The sequence below is a fragment of the Lampetra planeri genome, chromosome 39 (assembly GCF_965212315.1).
Source record: "Lampetra planeri chromosome 39, kcLamPlan1.2.h2, whole genome shotgun sequence".
NCBI classification, from domain to species: domain Eukaryota; kingdom Metazoa; phylum Chordata; class Hyperoartia; order Petromyzontiformes; family Petromyzontidae; genus Lampetra; species Lampetra planeri.
The window spans coordinates 9470769-9497258 of record NC_136145.1 but is presented as its reverse complement, the minus strand read 5'-3'; the positions used below and the strand labels follow the sequence as shown (position 1 = coordinate 9497258).

Sequence of the window (26490 nt, the reverse complement as noted above, 5' to 3'; positions counted from 1 at the left end):
GAGTCGTGCTGCTCGTCTGAGAATGAATGAAAGATGAAATGAAGTTGAAATGAAGTCGAAATGAAGTGAGTAAATGAAGTCATGAATGGTCCATGAATTAAATACAAATACGCCAGCGTACTTGGCTCTTGAAAGGTCAGCAAATCTGCAGTGTGCACTATGCAGCCAGGTTAAGAGGAGGTATTTGCGATAGAATAGCTGCTATGGTAGGAAGTGCAAAAAATGCATTTTAGGTTTATCATTAATTTATGTTTTCATTAGTTTACCCAGGAGCGCCTCACCGAGTCTCAAGACTTTTTTTTCAGGAGGGTGCTGCCAAGTCTCTTTCTCAGCGGCAGGGCGATGTCGCTGTGCGTTTCCCAGTAGAGTAATTTACGAGTAAAACATTTTCAAGTTTGGCAAATGCGGACATGGACACCCAGCGGATCTTAAACGCCGTCCACTGTGAAGCAAACGGCGCGAGGCTATCATTCACACAGCGGCGACGTTAACCACGGTGTCTTGCCGGATTCGAATCTTGGAAACCCCTTGAAGACAAATCGCCACACACGACTTCGTTTGGTGCAACAAAATAACAATAATAATAATAATCCCGTGAGCGGAACATTCCTGGGGCGTGGGGCAGCGCCGTCGCCGCCGTCGTCTGCTTGCTGAACGCATTCCACGTCTGTCCACACGCCCATCAGCTGCCAATTTAACGCTCGTAACAACTAAATGAATAAGCCGGCGAATAAATGCAACGGAATACAAGTTATTTGGCCAGTGACACATTTGGCAATTGTCCCTGATCGGTGCGTTATGTGAAAGAAGAAAGTGCGTGACTGTTAAGTAATTACGCTTGTGCGTGTGTGTGTATATAAGTGGAAATTGAAACCTGAGTTTCAACATCGCTTAAACATCCAGCTGAGTGATATTTTCCTCGAAGTTATTATGGCCCCAGTGACATTTGTAGCTTGAGCTGTTGTGTGTCTTTTAGCAGTCGAGACTGACCTTAAACACCCTCTTTGTGGATCTTTCACAGAGCCATTACGCGCGCACACAGCACGCGCACACTGTTTACTTGTGCTCCGTTTTGTGTGGTCTGCCAAGGCCACGAGTGTCATTACCGCACACAGGAAGCCAGTGTTTTCATCTCAGATGGTGTGCCTCGGATTTCAGGTGGTGGGTGTGTGTGTGTGGGGGGGAGCGGTGGTGTAGCGGTTAGCGCTACTCTATGAACCTGGTGGCCCGGGTTCGATTCTCACTCACGGCCAACACTGGTGACGATTATCTGAACCGGTCCCGGGCCTCCCCTAGGTCGACTCGGCCTCAAATGAGTACCTGGTACAGTGTGTAAACATCGCCACTGGGGAGGCAAAGGCGGTCGGGCGTGGTGCTGGGCACCCACCCCCTGGTGTGCCGTGCCGGCCTTCATAGGTGCTCGCAAACAGCACTTGCCCCAACAGTCTATTTAGGTTATATCCTCAGGTGATGCATAAACCAGTCATCTCCGTCAATTAACCTATAACACCTGGGTCTGTCCCATGACCTGCCACAAGGCCTCAAAGTTTACCTAGCCTGGCACGGGTGCCGCTGTGACGTCACTATCAATTAGTAATGAATGGACATTGTGATAGTGGTGCTGCTGATGATGATTGCGATGGTGCTGCTGATGATGATTGCGATGGTGCTGCTGATGATTGTGATAGTGATGCTGCTGCTGACGATGATTGTGATGCTGCTGCTGGTGATTGCGATGGTGCTGCCGCTGTTGTGACGGCCACGGCGGGCGGCGTTGATGCTGTGGTCCCTCTTGCGCCCGCTCAGACATCGACGAGTGCCGGATCTCCCCGGACCTGTGCGGGCACGGTGCGTGCGTGAACACGCCCGGCAGCTTCGAGTGCGAGTGCTTCGAGGGCTACGAGAGCGGCTTCATGATGATGAAGAACTGCATGGGTATGCCCCTGTGCGCAGCACGCTATCACCCTCGGGGCGACGTCACACCGTCACGTTTCCCCTTCGATGTGTTATCGCTCCGCAAGCGCCAAAACAAACAAAAAATTATTAGTTTCTTCCTTTCCTGCAGAAACGTAAATTGTCGAGCTTAACAGCCGCTAAAATTTGTCCGTAGCAATTCCTCTTCCGCCGTAACGTTATGAGCGGGCTGCGCGGAGAACACGTGCACGCGCGGGGATCTTTCTTCTTACGGTGGGTACTGGCAGCCTGGAACTGGTACTGGCCGCCTAGAACTGGTACTGGCCGACTCGAACTGGTACTGGCTGCCTAGAACTGGTACTGGCCGACTCGAACTGGTACTGGCAGCCTCGAACTGGTACTGGCTGCCTAGAACTGGTACTGGCTGCCTAGAACTGGTACTGGCAGCCTTGAACTGGTACTGGCTGCCTAGAACTGGTACTGGCCGACTCGAACTGGTACTGGCAGCCTCGAACTGGTACTGGCTGCCTAGAACTGGTACTGGCTGCCTCGAACTGGTACTGGCTGCCTCGAACTGGTACTGGCCGTCTCGAACTGGTACTGGCCGCCTCGAACTGGTACTGGCTGCCTCGAACTGGTACTGGCCGTCTCGAACTGGTACTGGCCGCCTCGAACTGGTACAGGCCGCCTCGAACTGGTACTGGCCGCCTCGAACTGGTACAGGCCGCCTCGAACTGGTACTGGCCGCCTCGAACTGGTACTGGCTGCCTCGAACTGGTACTGGCAGCCTTGAACTGGTACTGGCTGCCTAGAACTGGTACTGGCCGACTCGAATTGGTACTGGCAGCCTCGAACTGGTACTGGCTGCCTAGAACTGGTACTGGCTGCCTCGAACTGGTACTGGCTGCCTCGAACTGGTACTGGCCGTCTCGAACTGGTACTGGCCGCCTCGAACTGGTACTGGCTGCCTCGAACTGGTACTGGCCGTCTCGAACTGGTACTGGCCGCCTCGAACTGGTACAGGCCGCCTCGAACTGGTACTGGCCGCCTCGAACTGGTACAGGCCGCCTCGAACTGGTACTGGCCGCCTCGAACTGGTACATGCCGCCTCGAACTGGTACTGGCCGCCTCGAACTGGTACCGGCCACCTCGAACTGGTACTGGCAGCCTCGAACTGGTACAGGCCGCCTAGAACTGGTACTGGCCGCCTCGAACTGGTACAGGCCGCCTCGAACTGGTACAGGCCGCCTCGAACTGGTACTGGCAGCCTCGAACTGGTACAGGCCGCCTAGAACTGGTACTGGCCGCCTCGAACTGGTACTGGCCGCCTCGAACTGGTACTGGCCGCCTCGAACTGGTACAGGCCGCCTCGAACTGGTACAGGCCGCCTCGAACTGGTACCGGCCGCCTCGAACTGGTACAGGCCGCCTCGAACTGGTACTGGCCGCCTCGAACTGGTACAGGCCGCCTCGAACTGGTACTGGCCGCCTCGAACTGGTACAGGCCGCCTCGAACTGGTACTGGCCGCCTCGAACTGGTACAGGCCGCCTCGAACTGGTACAGGCCGCCTCGAACTGGTACAGGCCGCCTCGAACTGGTACAGGCCGCCTAGAACTGGTACTGGCCGCCTCGAACTGGTACAGGCCGCCTCGAACTGGTACTGGCAGCCTCGAACTGGTACTGGCCGCCTAGAACTGGTACTGGCCGCCTCGAACTGGTACTGGCCGACTCAAACTGGTACTGGCCGCCTCGAACTGGTACTGGCAGCCTAGAACTGGTACTGACAGCCTAGAACTGGTACTGGCTGTCTCAAACTGGTACTGGCCGCCTCGAACTGGTACTGGCAGCCTCGGACTGGTACTGGCAGCCTCGGGGTGTTCCCAGGGTCCCCGCGCATGCGATGATCGTTTTTTTATAGTGTTACCAATCTGTCCCGTTTGGTGCCAATGGATAAGGAGGCAATCTAAACTTAACTTACATTTTTTTACAAATAATTTTACCAAGTAAGGCCCACTGAGCTATGTAGTTCCTTTTCAGAAGCGACCTGGCCATCACAAATGATAGCCCTGAACGAAGTGGCGTATCACGTAGAAATGTATAGCAGCCAAACGTTTTTAAATGTGCAGGGGAAAACCTGTAGAAAAAGCCGCGCGGATCACGGGGCATGCAAACTCCAAATGATCAGAAAAATTAGTAAACACTGTCGTAGTGAGACGGTGTTCCATCTCACAAGGGATTCTCTGCAGGGGGGAGGGTTTGGGAGGGATGGGAATATTATTTTTAACTTAGAAAAAAATCCGGCCCTGGAATATGATATTACAAAATCACTTGTCAAGGTATTTCAATCGGCCTCTTTATGCACAACTCAATGACACATCTGTTACACGCACGGCAAAGCGTGTTTGTCGCATGTCACTCACGTGAAAATGTTGACATTGGCAAAATCAAGTAGAAAAACTCGAACATAACGTATTAATTTTTTTCGTGCCAGCTCAGTGCTAAGTCACGGAATTCACCAATTCTCGTCGGGGTGCGTGTGTGCGCGCATGTGTGCGTGTATGTGTGTGCGCGTGTGCACTTGTGTGCGTGTGTTCGTGCACTTGTGTGCGTGTGTTTGTGCGCGCGTGTTTCCCTGCGTGGCAGACGTGGACGAGTGCGAGAGAGACCACTCGCTGTGCCGGGGAGGCACGTGCGTGAACACGGACGGCAGCTTCAAGTGCCTGTGCCCGCCGGGGCACGAGCTCACTCCAGACGGATTTGCCTGCGTTGGTAAACCACGCGCACGCATGCCCACGTTCGCGTACCCACGCACTCGTACCCACGCACTCGTACCCACGCACTCGTACCCACGCACTCGTACCCACGCACTCGTACCCACGCACTCGTACCCACGCACTCGTACCCACGCACTCGTACCCACGCACTCGTACCCACGCACTCGTACCCACGCACTCGTACCCACGCACTCGTACCCACGCACTCGTACCCATGCACTCGTACCCACGCACTCGTACCCACGCACTCGTACCCACGCACTCGTACCCACGCACTCGTACCCACGCACTCGTACTCACGCACTCGTACCCACGTATGCCCATAACGCCCCCGCCCATAACCCCTTCCCATTTACAATCCCATGCTGTCTCTTCCCAATTACAATCCCACTCTTTCCCAAGCATTCACAATCCCACGCCGATCCCTTCCCCATTCACAATCCCACGCCGATCCCTTCCCCATTCACAATCCCACGCTGTCCCTTCCCCAAGCCCACCCACTTGGAGCCACTTCCTCTTGTGATCTGTGCCAAGCAGCCGCTGCTCTCCTCATTAACCATGTGCCTCTCGTTTAAACGCATCCAGATGTGGGGAGCGCAAGGTATGATGCGCGTGTGACGGCCGTGTTGACTGCGCACGCGACGATCCGCCCACCGAGGGCGACTGGCGCTCGATTCTTGATGCACGCATCGATTTAATAATTACGTTTTAACTCGTACAACTGTTTCACGATGCCACCGAATAGAGTGAACGGGACGGCGCGATACGAAACACGGCAAAATGATGAACTATATAAATGCGACGGTAAAAACATAAACCGAGGCAACAGATAATGAATTCTTGATTGAAACTGCTATCTCAGATCGTTGCGATTCATCGGATCGTGAGGTAGGGGTGAGTGACTGCGTGCTTGCTGAGCCCTGTACGTGCTGTTGTGAGTGTATACACACTCGTTTCACGGAGTTGGGCAATCACGTTACAAATTAGCGTGTATATTCATTTCATTTTAAACGTAAACGCTCCCACTGTCTCTCTCTCTCTCTCTCTCGAGAGAGGATCCGTGCGCCCGTCCCTCCGGGGTCCGTGCGGGGCTGAGTTTCCTGCTCAGAGCCCAGTGTGGGGTCCTCCACTGATGGATGTGCCCCATCTTAGTGGGGGGAGGGGGCAGCTGTGGAGAGCACCCAGAGGACAAATTGATGCCCCGCTGGCGAGACCGGCGCTTACCCTAATTAACAGCGGAAGCCTGAACCTTGTTTGACCCCCATCCGCCTAATTTTCCTGGAAAGCCCTCCGCTCCTCTCGCAAACTCTCCGGTAGCTAATTACGCCGCGCTTTCCGACGACTCTTCACCCGGAGCGCTTCCCCCTGCCGGCAGCCGCCCGCCGGCTCGCCGCCGACAATCAGCGGTCGGGTTGCACATGTGGGCGAAAGTCGTTTGCTGGAGGGCCCTGCGATCACGCGAACGCGTGTGCGCCTCGCCCCACCGTCCCGTGGCGACCGCCCCAGTGCCTGGACGCGGCAGGCGAGTGGCGGCCGCGTTTCGATCGCGATTATTCGTTGCCCCTTTATTTTTTCCTTCCTTCCTTCCCCACAGACGTGAACGAGTGTTCGCTGAGCGACAGCCTGTGCCGCAACGGGCGCTGCGTGAACATGGTGGGCACCTTCCAGTGCACGTGCAACCCGGGCTACCAGACCACGCGCGACCGCCAGGCGTGCGTCGGTACGTGCGTCCGCGCACGGAACACCGTCGTCATCCTAGACTCCCTCACCACCCGCTTTGCATGCAGCCCAAAGACTTGCGACCAAGTTGACTGACTGAGCTGACTCAGGGCGCCGGGAGCCGGTATCACGAAGTCGACTGACTGGACAGACGGCCGTTGCGTTCACGCCGAGCTCCTCGCCTCCTCTGCCAGAGGGCTGACCGCGCCGAGCGCGCCGGGAGCCGCGATCGCACCGGGGGGAGGGGCGGCGTCTCGCTCGAGGCATCGGCAGCCCGAAGATTGAGGACGTCAGAGGAGGCTGGGCGGTTTCGACAGTGGAACGCGGTCAAATGAGCGCACGGCTCAAAACAACAAGTGGCCGCCTGCTTTGTGCTCGTGTCCGCCCGCGCTCGCTCTCGTCGCGCCGCGTCGTTGTTCACGTTGCGTGCCCTCCCTCCCGCTGCGCAGACATTGACGAGTGCACCATCCAGAACGGAGGCTGCGACACGCACTGCGCCAACGCCGAGGGCAGCTACGAGTGCAGCTGCAACATGGGCTTCGCTCTGCTTCCCGACACGCGCACCTGTGCAGGTGAGGCCCCACACCGATTGGCCTGCACCGATCGCCCGGCTGCTCCGTCTGTATGGGATAGAGTGTTTCCCCCTCGCGTGAGTGGATTTTCTCCAGGTGCTCTGGTTTCCTCCCACCTGTAAACACTTTTTAGTTGGCCTATAACACCTTAATAAACAGAGGACTGCAGAGCTTGCGCGATTGCTGCCCGTGTTTCTTCGCGCCTCCAAGTCGTTCTCTCCCTACGAGAGCGAGCGAACACTGTTGACATTATTATTCATAGTCAATTCATATCAATACGGAAGAAGAAGAATAAGAAAATTTGATCAAACGAGTGCAGACCCAGGTCCTACTTACCGCTGCTGCTGCTGTTGTTTTTATGTTCTGTAACATTAACGAATTTTTTTAAAACTACTTTTTGTGTTTCATTTGTTGTCATTCCCCCGTGCCTCCGATCAAGCACGGTTGGCTATGTACGGTGCGTTGTCGACATCTGGTTGAAATCAACGGTTGCGTTGTCGCCCGTGATTGATTCTCGCCGCCTCCTCCTCCAGACATTGACGAGTGCGAGGACAGCCCGGACGTGTGCGAGGGCGGTCAGTGCACCAACGTCCCCGGCGACTACCGCTGCCTCTGCTACGACGGATTCATGGCCTCCATGGACATGAAGATCTGCCTGGGTGAGGCCGCCGTGTCCGTCCGCGCCTCTCTCTCCCTCCGTCGAGGGTCGTCCAGCTCGCGACCCTTGCTGGTCGCCGGGCCCCATAGACGGGGTCTTCGCCGGGGGAACGGACCCGAAGGACCGTAGCGAGGCCGTGACGAACGCGTTCGCGCGTTTCGGTTTTGCGAGTAAAGGAAAGAAATCGGCTGGAAATAAATCCGTCTCCTACGCGTTCCCGTGCCAGATTGTGTTCGGTTTCGTGAGCGGCTCGCTCCCTGTATTTGCAGCGGTTAAGAGGTCGCTGATTAAGCGTTAAAACGTGGCTCCCGCGTGCGCAACACAGCGAGGGGAAATCAGAGAAGTTCTGCGTGAGCTACAGAACAGGTCACGACCTCGGCCTACAGTAGCTCTTCCTCCACCCCGCTTACACCCGTTTCGTTCCACACGACGTGTGTATCCCGCCGCTGTGCGACACAACAGGATGTAGCTTCTTCATGGCGCAATCCGTGTACGATGACCGCGAGACTTGATGAGCCGGTGACCCCGATGCTGACCCTCGGCTCCCCGCCCCCTGTCCCCGCCCGACCTGGTTCGCAGATGTGAACGAGTGCGACCTCAACCCCAACATCTGCCTCTACGGCGACTGCGAGAACACGCGCGGCTCCTTCATCTGCCACTGCCAGAACGGGTTCCACGTGCGCAAAGGAACGTCGGGGTGCACGGGTGAGGCTCCTTCGCACTCCACGCACGTGACGTGCGTGCGTGTCGTGCGCCGTCGTAGGCCCATGGGTAATAAAGCAATCGGTAAAGCAACGAGTCGTCGTGTTTTCATCGCGTGAAAATAAAATGGCGTTTCGATCCGTCACACTGCTGGCACCACAGTGCGTATATGGAGGCCGCTCCCTTCCTTGCTGTAAAGAAACCCCACAGCATTTGTCTACGAAGCCGCGCCTCCGCTAAGACTCGGAAAGTCAAAACAGGCCCAGAAGTTTTGCCTGTTTAAACGATTGCTACTTGCAAAACATGTATTCAACAGGCCAATAGGCCGATGGACCAAAAACGCGATTGTGTTATTACGTGTCGAAGCGGATAACCGCCTCTCTCGCCTCCTCCCTTCCCCGGGCCTAGACGTGGACGAGTGCGAGATCGGAGCCCACAACTGCGACGTGAACGCCGAGTGCAGCAACGTGCTCGGAGGCTTCCGCTGCGTGTGCAACGACGGCTGGGATGGAGACGGGACGCGTTGTCACGGTGAGAACCCCCGAGACCGTGTGACCTCGTGACCCCGGAGACCTGCAGATCAGTCGATGGGGGCCATGCAGAGAATGGGGGGGGGGGATGAATGGGGAACTTATCCCCAGGCCTCCCAACGAAAGGGAGCCCCACAACGGGCCTATCAGGGGGCCCCACGTGGCATTCTGCCCCGAGGCCTCCAGGCGTTGCTTCTCAGACCCAGCTCCTCGTGCAAAAGCACGCGCAGGTGTAAAGCAGGGGGCATTAGAAATGTAGCTGTAAACAAGTTTATATTCTGTATATTTGCAATTTTGTGTGCGTGTCATGGTTTTTTACCAGGGTAGTCCTCTGTGTGTGCGCATGTGTGTCGAAGTTTGATTCTCGCTCACTACCAACATCGGTGACGAATATCTGAACCGGTTCTGAGCCTTCCTTAGGTCGACTCGGCCTTAAATGATTACGTGGTGCTCCGTGTAAACATCCGCACCGACGAGGCAAAGGCCGGCGGCCGAGCGTGGTGCTGTCCACCCACCCCCTTGTGTACCGTGCCTTCATAGGTGCTACTCGCTAACAGCTAAAGGCTATATGGGGGATCTTTGCATCTATGTGATTGTATTCGTGCGTGTGTGTGCGCACGTGTGCACGTGCTCTACCGCAGACGTGGACGAGTGCGGCACCAACGGGACGCACAAGTGCAGCGCGAGCGCCGACTGCGTGAACACACCGGGCTCGTTCCGCTGCGTGTGCAAGGACGGCTTCTCTGGGGACGGCCACTCCTGCTCAGGTCGGGCCTCCCGGCGCTCCACTCCCGATCGCCAATCCACCTGGGCCGCGAGCACCCTGGCCCGCTGCTTGCCTCTCTCCTTGGCTCTTGTGGCAGTTGATGTCCCCTCACAATGGCCTCTCCGCTTCTCGGTGTCCGCCGCGAGCGTCGTTCAACGGAGATAGCTTCCAGCCCGTCCGGCGCTTTGACGATTGACCTCCAGTCAGATCCTCTTGCACGAGGTCCCTCCAGAGTTCCCTCCGTCGCCATCCTGGTCAAGTCGCCTCCGAAATATTGTAGTTTCCCCGCACTGCACATTTGCCTGAATTAGTAGCCTCGATTTCTTTGTCAGGGCTTCCTTCCTCGTCCGTTGCATTGCTCTTCACACGGAAACGTTCAGAATTCTCTGGAAGGTTTTCCTTTTCCACGGCGGTGATTCTCCGCTCCCTCTTCACTGGGGGGTCGCTGCGCGTCGGAAAGTTCCGACGACGTCACAATGCCGGTACCCGCTCTCCCCTCGCCCCCCTCCCCACCCCCCCCCCCCCCCGCGATCTAGACATGGACGAGTGTGCCGACAACGTGGACCTGTGCGAGAACGGGCAGTGTCTGAACGCGCCGGGCGGCTACCGCTGCGAGTGCGAGATGGGCTTCGCTCCCAGCGAAGACAGCAAGGCCTGCCAGGGTACGTCGTGCCGTCGCCCCCCCCCTCGCCCCCCTCTCCCCCTCGCCCCCCTCACCCCCCCTCACCCCCCTCGCCCCCCTCTCCCCCTCGCCCCCCTCACCCCCTCGCCCCCCTCACCCCCCTCGCCCCCCTCGCCCCCCCTCACCCCCTGGCCCCCCCTCGCCCCCTCGCCCCCCTCACCCCCCTCGCCCCCTCGCCCCCCTCACCCCCCCTTACCCCCCTCGCCCCCCGCGGGCCGAGTGCGGTGCTAGTGAGTGACTCTTCGTGCTAACCACCCCTCTCCCCCCCACCGCCCACCCCCCCCCCCCCCCCACAACAGACATCGACGAGTGCGCGTTCCACAACATCTGCGTGTTTGGCTCGTGCCAGAACCTGCCGGGGACGTTCCGCTGCGTGTGCGACGATGGCTACGAGCTGGACCACAGTGGAGGGAACTGCACCGGTGCGTCGGCACGGCACCGCCGGGTCCCCCGGCTCCGTCGTGCCACAATCACCCCTCCGCCCATCGTCGTTATTAAACCGGCGTCGTTATTAGACCGTCGTTTTTAAACCGTCGAAACTAGACTGTCGTTATTAAATCGGCGCCGTTATTAGACCGTTGTTATTAAACCGTCGTTACTAGACTGTCCTTATTAAACCGGCATCGTTATTAGACCGTCGTTATTAAACCGTCGAAACTAGACTGTCGTTATTAAACCTGCGCCGTTATTAGACTGTTGTTATTAAACCGGGTTCGCAGGCGCAGCGAGCCGATGGGTTCACCGTCGATGGAGTACTCGCGCCTCTGAGTAGTTGCCCTCCCTCATCGAGACCGAGAGAATACCGTGCACATTACGAGTTGAAATACATTTTTTGTTATTGCCATCGATAACATTTATGAGAATACCAAAGAATATATAGCTCTGTGCCGGGGCCACCGAAGGATAGGTGCTCTCCACAAACAAGGCAGAGTAAGTTGGATTTTTCATCGAATTCAGGTTATTTCAGACTGTTCATCGTCGTCATTGTCATCATCGTTTTTAAAATGTCTGCATGCACATCATCATCGGGTGTCAAACAACACCTCGGACACCCCTCGCAGACGGGATGTTCCATCGCGAGGGATTTTTCTCGGTGAGATTTATATGGTGACAAAAGAAGAATCGGCTTCACCCTTGCTGGCAGTAACACAGTAGGTGTTCAGATGTTCAATCGCCACACAGACAACACCTATTGCAAGGGCATACAAAATAAGGCTGTCTCTGGTGTAGGCCAATCAGTTTCAAAGACATTGCATACAATATCAGAGAATGTTTGTTTGCATAAGCACGTGTGGTTAATGCAGACTTGATGCCTTGGAATCGGTGTGTGTTGTCTACTTGGTGTTTGAACATCTGAACACCTCCTGTGTTATTGCCAGAAAGGGTGAAGCCGATTGTTATTTTTTCATCATTTCGAAACTGGCAAAAAGGTCCAATAGATGTAATATATAAATATATAAATATATATGTAAACTCTCCAGCCATGGCTAATCCGCTGCTGGATGAAGGCCTTCCCCCAGGCCGCCAGCTACCGCTCACGATCCTGCGGCGTAGCAATTCAACTGGTGCCTGCACACGAGCTGATTCCATCGCTCTGCCTCCGATCGAAAACATTATGTTTAGTTTTTTGGAAGCGACACGCTGGATGAGCGATGTTTTCGGAGCACAGGGAACAACGGTGGCGCGCCCCCCGATGTTCGTAGACGTAGCGCCGTGCTGGAGGCCGCTGTGCTCGGGTGCGGCTATGTGGGGAGCGGCGGCGCAGCAGCGGTTAGCGCGCCGAGTTCGATTCCCCGCTCACGGCCACCGCCGGTGGCGATTATCTGAATCGGTCCTGGGCCCCCTAGGTTGATTCGGCTTCGAAATGAGCACCTGGTACGACGTGTAAACATCGTTACTACGGAGACAAAGGCGGTCGAGTGTGGCGCTGGCCACCCGCCCCCCTCGTGTGCCACAGTTGCCGGCCTTCATTGGTGCTCACTAATCAGCACTTGTCCCAACGGTCTGTTAAGGCTACACGGGGGATCTTCGTCTTATACGCCTCTGCGAGATCAGTCCAATGTTGTGCTTATTGTATGCAAACCACGGAGCCTCGTTAATTTGGAAAATCAAGTGAGCGCCAGGCTGTCCTGCGCGCGTGTGCGTGCGCCCGCTGTGACACCACGAGCAATGCAGCTGCGAGGGAATAGAGATCCAATTTTAACAAAATAGAAATGTTGAACTACGTTCACTGCGGCGCAATTAAACTTGCTGGGACTTCCTTTGATTAAATCGGTTGAATGGCGCGAGGAATTGTGCAGCAGTGCGCACGCTAAGGATGGGAGAAAAAAAAGCAATGAAATCGCAATTACGTTCAACTACAACTTGATTTATACGCAGTGCGCCGCGTGAATATTTCGCGAATGTTCCAGGCGGTGCTGTAGCGTCTTCGCGGTGGCCTCGCTGCGTGCGCGTGGCACGAATGCTAAACGTGCCAAACGTTTGAAGATTTGATTTGGCTCGCAGCAAGACGCGACGAAGGCTGCCTATTTTCCACTTAACACGAACACCGTGGACAAAATAACCGCCGGCAAAGAAATCACCCACCCACCGGTACCTGCAAATGAACCGGCTCCTACCGATCGTTTCTATATTCGAATTAACGACGTGCATTTCGCCTTGATGACGGCACGAGTTATGTTTGAGGTGACTCGAGGCTCTACCTTCTCCCACCCAACAGGGACATTTAAAGGCGCGAGCCACAGCAGTGCGAACGTGGCCGTGCAAACCAAAACTGTGAACCGTAAAGTTCAAGCCGCCGTGTTCTGCGTTCCTTCGACAGAGGATGACGGGCCGTAGAAAAACAATGACACCTACTTTCTATCCTAAAGCCCTCTCACCGTGGCTCGCCGACCTTGACATCGGCATTTTAGCTCCTAGATGTGTTGCTGCCATCATGCACAAGGATAGAGAGCAAGCCGGCTGAGGCGTTGCCTCGTAGAGTATCACGCAGCGAGTCCTCTACCCCCCCCCACCCCCCCCCCCCCCCCGCTCTCCCCCGCCATCCGCTGACGGAGGACATTCTCCCGCTCGCAGATGTGAACGAGTGCGGGGACCCGGTGAACTGCATCAACGGCATCTGCGCCAACACGCCGGGCAGCTACATCTGCAACTGCCCGCCCGACTTTGAGCTCAACCCCACGGGCGTGGGCTGCGTCGGTGCGTACCGACGGGGCGGGTCGCTCCTCGCCGCGCGCCGGCCTCGCGTTTGTTTTTGCTCTGCACTTTTGACTTCTGTTCTTGTTTCCGGCCAGTTCCCGACGTGAGCAGTGGCGTTTTCGACGAGGCATAGGCCAGTGTTCTACGCTGACATTTTCAGAGGTGGGGGGGCCACTTTCGCCGATAAGACATCATCACAGCGTGAGGGCCGCCACACATTTGAAACCATTGGGGTTTAACAGCAGCACGACGATGACGGGGGCTGTCGTCACGTGCATTGTCGGGAGCCGCACGTCAGGGGCCGCACTAGAGGCCACCAGGGGGCCACCAGCGGCTCGCGGGCCTTGCAATGAAGAACGCTGCGGTAGACGAAGGCCGGACGGTGCAGCGATGACGACGGGCCTCCTCGTCGCGGACCGCGTGGCCCCCGGCGCTCGTCGCGCCGAAACGAGGCCAGGCTCGGCCACGCTCCCTCGGCCTCGCCGTGGACATCTGTGCTTTGTCATCCTTGGCCTCCGCCAAGTGTTTGTGATTTCGTTAATCGTTTTCACATACTTCTTCCCCCCAGATTCAGAATGCGTATGTTTTTTTTCATTTCACCGCGTGACCGGGCTTGCGTGGCCTGTGATCAGTCAAGGAGATGCGTCCTAGGCGAGCGTGCAGGCATTCGTGTGCACATGTACGTCCTGACCTACTTTATAGTCGAGTCCGCCTGTCCACACTCGCACCTGGATATGAATTTGGCCCAGACCGTACAGCTGTGACACGCCAAACTTAAGCCTGCCTCTGTGTGCGTGCACGCACCTGCTTATGATTGTGTAAGTGCAAAATATATAGGCGCTTGTGTACATGTGCAAGTGTACGTGCATTGTGTTGGTGCGAGGAGCGGTAGTGTAGCGAAAGTGTGGTTGTTCGTGCGCCAAGCTACGAACACTGCTACCCGGGTTCGATTCTCGCTCACGACCGAAAAAAGTAATAGCGAATATCTTAACCGCTCCTGGGCCTCCCCTAGGTTAACTCAGCCTAAATTAAGTACCCGATGTGGTGTGTAAAACATCAGATCTGGGGAAACAAAGTGGCCGGACTTGGCTTTGGCCACACCACCGCTTCCTACGCCATTGCGGCCTTCATAGGCGCTCCTTGACAGCACCTGCCCCAGCAGTCTGTTCAAGGCTAAATACGGGGATCTTTGTCCTTGTGCCACAGACACGCGTGTGGGAAGCTGCTTCTTTGAGCCGGAGCCGCGAGGCGACGGGGGGTTCAGCTGCAGCGCGGAGATTGGCGTCGGGGTGACGCGCGCCTCCTGCTGCTGCTCGCTCGGACGCGCCTGGGGAAACCCCTGCGAGATCTGCCCAGTCTCCAGCACAGGTCAGAGGGCACGAGCTCATGGGTCCGGCCTCCCACGTGTAAAGGGGCCTTACAGACAGGCTTTGTTTCTGCTCACAGTGCTTCCTGTGACCCTCCTCAATGCTGCTGCTGCTGCTGCATTCCACAGATGAGTACAAGACCCTGTGTCCCGGAGGAGAGGGCTTCAGGCCAAATCCAATCACAGTCATCCTGGAAGGTAACACTTATTCTACGTTTACATTTAACATGCCTTGGACAGAAGTTGGCCGGGTGGCCCAATGAGGCTACTACTTTGTCAGAGACTGAGCCGGTGCCACATGAGATCCTTGCTTTGAATTTGGATCTCAGCCATCACTGTGAATAAGAGGTGGAAGGTTGACCAGGTTGGGTCAGAGGTCACAAACGCTGGGATGCTGACCTAGTTGGCACCGCTGAGATCCGGGGTTCGCTGGGATCCTAGCTGAGTTGGAACCACTGGGATCCTGGCTGAGAAGGCACCGCTGAGATTCTGGGTTCCCTGAGATCCTGGCTGAGTCATCACCGCTGAGATTCTGGGTTCCCTGAGATCCTGGCTGAGTTGGCACCGCTGAGATCCTGGCTGAGAAGGCACCGCTGAGATTCTGGGATTCGAATTGCAGGCAGCTGCTGCCTGTGATTAAACCAGTCCTCAAGTGTAGTGAGTTGATGGCCTCAGCCCCGTCACCAACGACTACACAAAAAATACCCCATTACGTTCAGTTCAAGTTGGTTGACTTCCATCTCTGGCAATGCTAAATTTGGTGTTTTTTGACGTATGCGGTGGGTTTGTTGAAGAGATTATATAAAAGTTTGGTGTCCCTGGTCGTGATGATGAAGGCCAAGGGCCCACAGAGACGTTCAGCTGCGCAAATTCCAAATTTGGAATTTTCTTCTCCTCCTGCCACGGCGCCAAGGGAACCAACGGAGTTAAATTGGGAGACGGAAAATTAGTTTTTGTTGCAGCTGCAATTAAATTCTTCGTAAATACAATTTATACGGGACTATATTTGTATGATGGCCGCACTGCAGCAAAGACAGATACGTTACGGACTACAGGGCTGCTATCACAGATTGCGATTCGAACTCCGCTTTGCTTCACTTTCATAGTACGTGATGTTACTTAGCGAGGCCAATTTCGAGATGCCTGACGCTTCACACAGCTGTTGCTATGATTCGTTGTTGCCCGTGTGAAGGTGCCACTTGTGTGTGTTGTATTTATGTTGAACTTCTTTCGCACCGCACGTAGCCACCGCACGTAGCCAACCAAGATCATGCGGGGAAGGACAACAAGTGGTCGCGCAGCAGTTAGCGCACTCCGCTACGAACCCAGTCACCCGAATTCCCTTCCCGCTCACGGCCAAAGAATAGTGGCGAATATCTGAACGTGTCCTGTGCCTCCCCTAGGTCGACTCTGCCTTAATTGAGTACCTGGCACGCTGTGTAAACATCAGCACTGGGGAGACAAAGGTGGCCGGACGTGGCGCTGGCCACCCACCCCCTCATGCGCCGTGCCGGCCTTCATAGGTGCTCGCTAACAGCACTTGCCCCAACAAGTTGTTCCAAGGCTATACGGGGGATCTCTGCCTTGTGTGTGTGTGTGTGTGCGCCATCTGTGCAGACATCGACGAGTGCCAGGAGCTGCCAGGGCTGTGCCAGGGTGGGAACTGCGTGAACACGTTTGGAACGTATATGTGCGTGTGCCCGCCTGGGTACTTCCGGAACGAGCGCATCTGCGAGGGTGCGTACCGTGCGTTGCCGCCCTGCTTGTGCGCCCATCCCGCGCCCGTCACGCGCAATCTCTCGGCTCGTGCGTTTCGACCGAACTCCCGGGCGTGAAGGGAGATCATAAAACGAGCGAGCGCCAACGTAATCGGTCCTCGCTTGTGCGGCACGCTGACCCTAGACTCCGGTGGTAAGGATTCGGTGTATCGTGCACCGATTTGTTAACACTCACGAAACTTGCTAGGCCACTGAACAGCCGAGAAAGCCATGCTATAAGCTGAAATTAAGCTATTTTATTTACCAGCTAAAGCCCACTGAGCTATTAGTTATTTTTCAGAGGCGACCTGGCCACACATAAGTGGCTTATATCTTCATCACGTAATCTAAACGCGTGTTGATTCTAAATGTGGTGGGTGGCAATACCGCAGGGACCCGGAGAAAATCCACATTACCACCACGGGGAAAGAAAACACGCGGACTCCAAATATACAACAGGCATCGCCAGGGTCCAGGATTGAACCCACGACTTGCTGCGTACCAGGAGGGATATGATACCTCACCATATCGGTGCTCCAATAAGTGGGCAGTATAGCAAGTGGGTTCTTGAATCCATTTGTGTTGAACCTTTGGAGAGGCCATGTTGCATTCTCTCCGGGTTCTCCAGTTTCCTCCCAAATAAACTAAAAACGAGACGAAACTATTTCTATCTTACCAGTTAAGGCCCACTGAGCTATACAGCCATTTTTCAGAAGTGCCATGGCCGCAAATGATAGCTCAACGAAGTGGCTTATTATCACGTGGAAATTTATAGCAGCCAAAATACGCTAAATGCACGTTCATTCTAAATGTGGAGGGAAAAACAAAAGAAAGGTGTCAGGGTCGGGATCGAACCCACGACCTCCTGCCTACCGGGAGGTAACACCCCGCCAACGCGGTGCCGCAAATCGCAAATAAAAATGGAGATGGAATTGACTAAGCTCCCTCCACCCGCCCTGCCGTTCCCATTGAGTTGAGGGCCCCCCGGAAAATAAAAAATGTTGAGACTTAAGTGACGCTTTCTAAGCTCAATACAGGATATTATCATTTTTGTTACACAACCGCTCGCGTATTTCAACGCACCCCCCTCTAAGCGTCCGCCCGAGGCTGCACGCCGTAATCTCCGTCCTTCTCGCTTGTCGGAGGCAGACATCGACGAGTGCTCGCGGAGCCCCGGCGTGTGCGGCCCGGGCACGTGCTACAACACGCTGGGCAACTACACCTGCGTGTGCCCCTCCGACTACGTGCAGGTGCACGGAGGCAACAGCTGCATGGGTAAGAGTCGGCCACTGCGAGCGCCGGAGGGTCGGTTCGTCCGCTTCTTGTGTCTACGTGCGAGGGTGGGGGAGCTGTCCGCAGCTGAGTTCCAGAAAATAGGCCACCCCCCCCCCCCCCCCGGAGAAGGGTTGGGGTTTGATGCCCCGAGATAAAATATTCAATGGGATACTAAACCACCTTGTGCATGGCTATATGACTAGAGTGGGTGTCTGTTATTTGCTTCGCGTGCGTGTGTGTGTGCTTGGGTCTCTGTTGTTGTGCATGTGGGGAGCGGTAGTGCAGCGGTTAGCGCACTGCACTATGAACCCAGCAACCCGAGTTGGAATCCTGCTCACGACTAACAGTGCCAGGGAATATTTGAACCGGAACAAGGACCTGGTGTGATGTGTTAACATCGTCACTGGGGACACAAAGGGGGCCAGGCATGGGGCTGACCACCCACATTTCATGCCGGCCTTCATAGGTGCTGCTCGAGAACAAGCACTTGCCTCAATAATCTGTTAAAGACTATACGGGGGATCTTTGTCTTTGCGTGCACGCGTAACGGGGAGTGGAGGGGGTTAATTGGTTCACGCACTGCCATGGATAATGCCGATGTCTTGGGGGGCCACCTTACCCAGGTGAACCTCCGCCTTCAACGAGGAGCCGGCGTGGTGTGTAACCTTCAGCACAAGCGGTGGCCATCCGTGCCGCCCGCTCCCGTGGACTGATGGCTTTAATTGTCGCTCACGAACACTTTCGCCAGCAGCCTTTGCGGTTAAAGAGTGGGCGGCCAGATGATTGTCTTGCCATGGGTGGGAAAGTGGTGATACAGTTGTGTGCACACACTGTGCTACTGTAGTCCTATCGGTTGGAAAACCGATATCTCAGCCTGTTTGGGGCCTCCAGAACAGGCTGCTCTAAGTTTTGTTTGCTCGGCAATAACTCGAGTTGCGTGCTTTGATGCACGCCCCGCCGTTGCGTGCAGACATGCGCAAGAGCTTCTGCTACAAGAGCTACAACGAGACGTGCGAGGGGGAGCTGCCCTATAACCTCACCAAGAAGATGTGCTGCTGCTCCTACAACGTGGGCAAGGCCTGGAATAAGCCGTGCGAGGCCTGCCCCGCCCCGGCCACCGGTAACGCGACGCACCCATCCAGGCTCTCCTCTCTTGAGGTCTCACCCGGTTAAGCAAAATACGCTTGAAACTTTGTCACGGACGCGCACCTGCGCACACCCGTGTGGGACCCGAGCCTCCGCCGGCTTTGCTGCGGTTGGACCACCCTGACTACCCTCGGCAATCGCTGCCAAACTTGGCTCGCCGTCAGATTAAATTTTTTCCCGCTGAAGTCAGGTTCGGGTAAAATTCGACGAACTGAAATGGAATTGTTTTGTTTTAATAGAAGGAATTCTGAGAAGCCGATATTACACAGGCCAAGGATTAGACTTGGGGTCCGTTGGGAGACGTATATCGGGGTAGGAGCTCCGGGAGAGATGCGCTCGGAATCTCTGGGTCCGACCCTGCCCGTGATGCAGGGTCCCGGTTGGTTTGTTTCGTGAAATCGGTCTCTGGCATTGCTTAACGGGTGAGAACGAACGAGGTGGGATGGAGCCACTTGCTGCTGCTGCTGTTGTTGTTGGTGTCCCCCCACCCCGCCCCACGCTGGGTGTTATCGTGGCGGCGATTGTGGCGCGGTGCCCGTTTGTTTTGGCGCCCGCATGCGCGCCGTCGAGGCCGCCGGCGCGTCGGCAAGGGGGGAGCCGCTCGCTCCTGCCAAGAAAACGTCCCGCGGACGTCCCGCGGACGTTTCAAACGCGGCGTAATGGGAGCTGACGCGAAAAAAAATCCAAACTTTCACCGCGCGTCGTTGCTCTCCCCAGCCTGCGTTTGTCCTCGGCGCGTACTTCTCTATGAAATGTGGAAGAAAATCGAAAACTACTTTTGTCGTCGTTGTTGTTGTTGTCGGGGGTCTGCGCCAAGAGGGACGAATGGAGAGAGAAGGAAAACAAAACCGACCCCTAAACAACGTGCAAGCAACATTTATTCACGAGTCTTGCCAATGTGGTCGTGCGTCGTCGCTTCTGTCTTGCAGCGGGGTACACGCAGCTGTGCGGAAACCAGCTGCCCGGCTTCATCATTGACATCCACACGGGCAAGGCGGTCGGTAAGTCCCGCACGTGGATAGAGTCCCGTGTTGCCCCTGGCCGTGTGTGTGCGTGGGGCGGATGGTCAGCGGCGTGGGGAGCGGCAGTGTGGTTCGCTACAAACCCAGTGACCCGAGATCGATTCCCTGCTCGTGACCCACAGCAGAGGTGAAATATTTGAACCCATCCTGAGCCATCCCCCCCACCTCTAGGCTGACTCAGCCTTAAATGAGTAGCCGGTGTGAAGTGTAAATATCAGCATTGGGGAGACAAAGGCGGTCGGTGCCGGCCACCCAACCCCTCGTGTGCCATGCCAGCCTTCGTAGGGGATCCGCTAACAACCCTGCTCCCAACAGTCCATTCCCACAGTCTGCGCAGGCTATACGGGGGATCTTTGTCTTTGTTCATGGGTGATCCTGGTGATGTACATTGAATTCGTGGCCATCAACTCCCAATTAGCGTCCGCACAATCTTGTGTATACCCCTCAGGTGGATTCAGCCTTAAATGAGTACCCGGTGCGATGTGTGAACCTCGGTGCCGGGGGAACAACAAATGTGTCGTGTGCCGACCGCACGACTCCACTCGTGCCGTGCCAGGTGCTCCTGGCGGGCGCGCCGCATTGCGGCGAGGGTTGGCGGATCACGCTCGCCAAAGTCCCCCCGCCTCCCGCCCTGCCCGCGGGCGCTGTGGCCAGGGTGCGAAGGCGGAGCGAGCGAGTGGGTTCAGTTCCGTCCGTGACGGGGGCATCGTTGCGTTGCTCACCCCGCGCACCCGTGGGGTTTTCTTCCGCGCTTCCTCCGACGCGTGTAAAGAACTGTGCCATGAACGGAGTTGGCCAAAAGTCTCAATGTAGGACACCAGAGCTCAGGCAATTATTAGCGCCGGTTCTGGCTGCCTCTGGGTCGTTCTGTACTCTGGCTGAATGGAAACTGTGATCGTTATGAATTCTAAACGATTATTATTATTTTGTTAGACTGAAGCGGAATGTTTGTGGGTGCGTCATGGAGTATGGGGCGATGAATCTCTTCTTCACCCAAATCTGTTAACAGACAACAAATTACGCCGCATCAAAGGGCATCTCGTCTGGCTTAGCTGCCATTGTGACCCCACCACCACCACCACTTGTGGGTGATCGGCAGCTGTGCTTCTTCTCGTGTACCTGCGTGCTTCTATCCATTGTCGTTCTTGGCCTGCTTGCTTGGAGGTGTTGCTTGCTTTCATGGTTATAATGATGATCACGATGATGATCACTATGATGATGATGATCACGATGATGACAATGATAACGATAAAGATGACGATGATAAAAATGATAATGACGACAATGATGACGACGATGACGACGATGATGACGTCGATGATGACGATGATAAAGATGACAATGATGATACAAATAATGACGATGATAACAACGATAATGACGACGATGATGACGATGATCACGAGTGCGTGCCGGTGACCTGCAGACATCGACGAATGCCGGGAGATCCCCGGGGTGTGTGCCAACGGCGTGTGCATCAATCAGCTGGGCAGCTTCCGTTGCGAGTGTCCCATGGGCTTCAGCTACAGCGATCAGCTGCTCATCTGCGAAGGTCGGTCGCCTGCCCCGACCCACGCTCGCCACACGTCATCACCGCCATCGTCGCACTACCCATTCACCCGCTCGGCACCCGACACCGCACGTCGTGTAAATACCCAGCAGACCGCATGGATGTTGACTTCCTGGCGCCCCTAAATAAATTCCGACCAGGTAAGGCTCTGCGGCAGAGGGAGCGCGCTTCGCAATTTGCGACTTCAAAGCCCGATTGGCGGTAGACCAGGCTCGCCGTCCCTCCGGGGTCGCTAAGAGAAGTACCACTTTGTGGGGCAGTGAGCACACACACACACCCCAAGTGCAGTCGAAACGTCTGTGGCGTTGGTGCGTTGCCGGTGGCGTCGTCAGCGTGGCAAGGGCCGGGGGGGGCGGGCGGGGGGCTGCCCCGGGCGCCCGGCCCGACGGAGGAGCCCCCCGAACGAGGAGTCAGATTGCTGGAGACAAATAAAGCAGTGACAGCAGCAAGACTTTACAGTGCTGCTTTAATGCTTTAATGCACGTTTCCCAGACGCGTGAAAACGTTGCTTAATTTTAATCCTCGCCGATGCCGCCGCTTTACATCGCGCCCGCCCCCCCCGCCCCCCCCCGCCCCCCCTGCCTTCCCACCCGCTCCCCCCCCCGCCCTCCCCGCTCTCCCCATCGCAGACATCGACGAGTGCGTGAACGGCGACACGCTGTGCCAGCGCAACGCGGACTGCATCAACATCCCGGGCGGCTACCGCTGCGAGTGCGGCGCCGGCTACAAGCTCTCCCCTGCGGGCGCCTGCATCGGTGAGGAAGGGAGAGCCGGCGCTCCGCTCACGGGCACCGCGCTCCGCTCACGGGCACCGCGCTCCGCTCGCGACTCGCGTCAAGGACTTTCCGCCCCCCGTGCCCTCGGTGGCTCGTGGCCGTGGCACGAGCGGGCGACGAGGTGGGGAGAGCCGGGCGGCTCGGGGAGGTGCAGTGCCACGTCGCAGCGTTGCGAGCCCCGGCGCGGTTCACGCTCCGGGTTTGCGCGCCCCGACGCACTTTCCCACGGGGGCCCTTGGCGGCCGACGAGGTGGGCTCGGAGCTCGGCGTCAAGGTGCTGAAACGATGCCTTGGCGTATGATGGATGGGCTTCTTGCCGTGTGAACGTGTAAAGAGTCGGAGCCGCACACTTTTATCCGGGCCGACGCTGGAACCAGCCGTGATGTAAACTTGAAACTATTTATTTTATATTTTTAACAGGTAAGGCCCGCTGAGCTCTCTGGCTCTTCTTCCAAAGCGCCCTGGCTATCACAAATGATAGCTGAACGAAGTAGCTTATCGCGTGGAAATTTATATCAGCCAAATGCTCTAAATGCGTGATGTTGATTATAAATGTGGGGGGAAGAACCGGAGGACTCGGAGAAAAATCCACGAGACCACTGGGAGAGAGAGAGAGAGAGAGACGCAAACTCCAAATATACAACAGCAGGCGTCAGGGTCGGGATCGAACCCACGACCTCCTGTATACCAGGTGAAGTAGTTAACGTGGCTCCATGGGGTCAATACAGAAACAGGAATGGGCAGTGAATGTCGTCGTCCCCAGCTTGGATCGCCTTCAGGGCCCCCTCCTCGTTAAAGATTCACTGCGGAAAACCACTTCCATACGCCCACGGGGGCAAGGGAAACGTTCCAATACGAAATAAAACATTTTTTAACGCAATAAAGCTGACCAGTCACCACGACTTTCCAAAATGGGCTATCGTAGCATTGAGGATTTGTTTCCTTACACTGACGATGTTGAGCCTGTGCCGTTGTCTGTGTGTGTGTGGCGTGGAAGGGTGGCACAGCGGTTAGCACACTGCACTACAAACCCAGCGACCCAGGTTCCCAAGTTTCCACTCGCGGCCGATATCTGAACCAGTACTGGGCCTCCGCTAGGTCAACTCAGCCTCAATTGAGTAACCGGCGCGGTGTTTAAACATCAGCACCGGGGGGACAAAGGCGGCCGGGCGTGGTGCTGATCGCCCACTCGTGCGTCGTGCCGGCCTCCGTCGGCGCTACTCGCTAACGGCACTTGCTCCAACGGCCTGTTGAAGGCCACGTGGTGGGGGGTGCTGGATCTTTGTCCTTTGTCTGTGTGGGGCAGATCGCAACGAGTGCAGCGAGATCCCCAACGTGTGCAGCCACGGCGAGTGCGTGGACACCCGCGGGAGCTACCGCTGCCACTGCCACAACGGCTTCAAGGGGACGGACGACAGCACCATGTGCATGGGTAACCACCGCCACCACCATCGTCACCATCGCCACCTTCACCACCATCGCCGCCGCCACCACCTCCGCTACCGCCACCACCGCCGCCACCACCGCCACCACCATCGTCGCCATCGCCACCTTCACCACCATCGCCGCCGCCACCACCTCCGCTACCGCCACCACCGCTGCCACCACCGCCGCTACCGCCACCATCACCAACGCCATCACCACCACCGCCGCGGCCGCAACCACCGCCACCGCCAGAACTCCATTCTGCGTCTCCTCGTATAAATCACGCGATATGTACTCCGTCAGCCAGCTGGCCTTCCAGACCAACATTACCAGGCACCATTTGTTTAAGCAATCGAACTTGGCCGTCGCGATCGCCAGCAACGAAGTTGCTCTACGTCTGCTACTCGTCATGTGCTCGCAGGCGGTTGTGCGCTGGCTTTCCTGCGCCACGCTGCCGTTGTTGGCGCCGACTTCCACTCGACTGCTTCCTCGCTTGCGCTCTGTGGTTATTTATTTATTTATTATTTGCTCTTTTTTGTGGTTGTTGCTCTGGCTGATTGCGGCGAGCCGGGTCAGGAGTCAAGAGATTGACCCTCCCTGCCACCCGTCTCTCTCTGTCTGTCTCTCTATGTCTGTCTGTCTCTCTATGTCTGTCTCTCTGTATGTCTGTCTGTCTGTCTCTCTCTCTCTGTCTGTCTCTCTGTCTCTCTGTCTGTCTCTCTCTCTCTGTCTCTCTGTCTGTCTCTCTGTCTCTCTGTCTCTCTCTCTCTGTCTCTCTCTCTGTCTGTCTCTCTGTCTGTCTCTCTCTCTCTGTCTGTCTCTCTATGTCTGTCTCTCTGTATGTCTGTCTGTCTCTCTCTCTGTCTGTCTCTCTGTCTGTCTCTGTCTCTCTGTCTGTTTCTTTCTCTGTCTCTCTCTCTCTCTCTGTCTGTCTCTCTGTCTCTCTGTCTGTCTCTCTCTCTCTGTCTCTCTCTCTGTCTCTCTGTCTCTCTGTCTCTCTCTCGCCCCCGTTAGACATCGACGAGTGTGAGCGCCAGCCGTGCGGTAACGGCACCTGCCGCAACACGGTGGGATCCTACAACTGCCTCTGCTTCCCCGGCTTCGAGCTCACGCACAACAACGACTGCATCGGTAAACAACCCCCCCCCCCCCACGGCACGTTAGCGTGGCGATGTTTCTTACTATAGAGGTCGACTTGGACTCAAATGAGTACCTTGGGTTGTGGTGTGCAGTAAACATCGACACTCGGGAGACAAAGGCGGCTGGGCACGGCGCTGGCCACCTCACCCCTTCTGTGCTGTCATGAGGTGCTCGCTAACAGCACTTGGCCCGACAGTCTGTCCAGGCTAAACGGGGGATCTTTATTCTAGTTTTGTATAGATATCCTCTAGGCTGACTCGGCCTTAAATGAGTAGCTGGTGCAGTGTGTAAGTATCAGCACAGGAGGCGAAGGCGGCGTGGCGTGGTGTTGGCCACCCACCCCCCTCGTGAGCAGTGCTGCTCTGCACAGGTGCCACTCGCTAACAGCACGTGGCCCAACAGTGGTGTGGGGCGGTGCGACGCGGTGTGACGTGGCGTGACGTGGCGTGGTGTGACGTGGTGTGACGTGGCGTGGTGTGGTGTGACGCGGTGTGATGTGGCGTGGTGTGACGTGGCATGACGTGACATGGTGTGACGTGACATGACGTGGCGTGGTGTGACGTGGTGTGACGTGGCGTGGTGTGACGTGGCGTGGTGTGGTGTGACGCGGTGTGACGTGGCGTGGTGTGACGTGGCTGTGGTGTGACGTGGCGTGGTGTGGTGTGACGTGGTGTGACGTGGCGTGGTGTGACGTGTTGTGATGTGGTGCGGTGTGGCGTGCAGACATCGACGAGTGCTCTGCGCCGAGCTCCCAGGTGTGCCGCAGCGGCCGCTGCTTCAACTCCATCGGCTCCTTCCGCTGCCTGTGCCAGGACGGCTACGAGCTCAGCGCCGACAACAAGCACTGCGTCGGTACGCGGCGACGCGGCGCGGGCCTGGCGGGAAGGTCGTGCACGCGCGATCGTCGTCAGCTACCATCATCGTTAGTGGGGAGGGAGGTCTAATTAAAACTCGCAGAGCGTCCGTTTCTTGCCTTCTCTCCGCAAGGAGATGTCGTGTCGGTAACGTCGAGCGGTCCGAAAGGGCCATGGCTCACGCGTGTCCGCACCCCCCCCACCGCGTCCGCTCTCACGCTCCCTGCAGACATTAACGAGTGCGTGGCCGATCCCACCACCTGCTACCCGGGGGTCTGCCAGAACATGGACGGCTCCTTCCGCTGCATGTGCCCCCCGGGCTACGAGGTCAAGAACGACCACTGCGTCGGTAAGTCCTCGACCGTCGCCGGAACCACGCCATCGGCGTCGTTGTAAATTATTGTGATTAAAAATAAATCGCGATGGCTTTTCCCGACGATCGTCGCTCCGCCTTATTCCCCTCCTTCCCTCGCCACCTCCCCCTCCTGCTCCGCCCTCTCCACCACGCGCGCCGCCGCAGACCTCAACGAGTGCCTGGTGGTGCCCAACACGTGCCTGTTCGGCGCGTGCACCAACACGCCGGGGAGCTTCCGCTGCGACTGTCCGCCCGGCTTCATGCTGTCGCAGAACGGGCGCCGCTGTTT

At 56.6% G+C, this 26490-nt stretch overlaps 1 protein-coding gene across 1 annotated transcript in view; it reads left to right on the top strand.

Annotated features, from left to right (window-relative positions):
* LOC144731604 (fibrillin-2-like) overlaps window positions 1–26490 on the top strand; it is a 129568-nt gene that overhangs the window by 80294 nt on the left and 22784 nt on the right. Inside the window, exons 26-49 of the mRNA XM_078612782.1 lie at window positions 1807–1935; window positions 4558–4683; window positions 6283–6408; window positions 6857–6979; window positions 7513–7638; window positions 8217–8342; window positions 8748–8870; window positions 9511–9636; window positions 10172–10297; window positions 10617–10739; window positions 13393–13515; window positions 14722–14883; window positions 15011–15079; window positions 16499–16618; window positions 17788–17913; window positions 18884–19033; window positions 19989–20060; window positions 21508–21633; window positions 22281–22406; window positions 23734–23859; window positions 24867–24983; window positions 25716–25844; window positions 26076–26195; window positions 26367–26490. The exon at window positions 26367–26490 is cut by the window's right edge and continues 2 nt beyond it. Coding sequence (XP_078468908.1) covers window positions 1807–1935; window positions 4558–4683; window positions 6283–6408; window positions 6857–6979; window positions 7513–7638; window positions 8217–8342; window positions 8748–8870; window positions 9511–9636; window positions 10172–10297; window positions 10617–10739; window positions 13393–13515; window positions 14722–14883; window positions 15011–15079; window positions 16499–16618; window positions 17788–17913; window positions 18884–19033; window positions 19989–20060; window positions 21508–21633; window positions 22281–22406; window positions 23734–23859; window positions 24867–24983; window positions 25716–25844; window positions 26076–26195; window positions 26367–26490 — 2944 coding nt within the window. The remainder of the gene's footprint in view (window positions 1–1806; window positions 1936–4557; window positions 4684–6282; window positions 6409–6856; window positions 6980–7512; window positions 7639–8216; window positions 8343–8747; window positions 8871–9510; window positions 9637–10171; window positions 10298–10616; window positions 10740–13392; window positions 13516–14721; window positions 14884–15010; window positions 15080–16498; window positions 16619–17787; window positions 17914–18883; window positions 19034–19988; window positions 20061–21507; window positions 21634–22280; window positions 22407–23733; window positions 23860–24866; window positions 24984–25715; window positions 25845–26075; window positions 26196–26366) is intronic.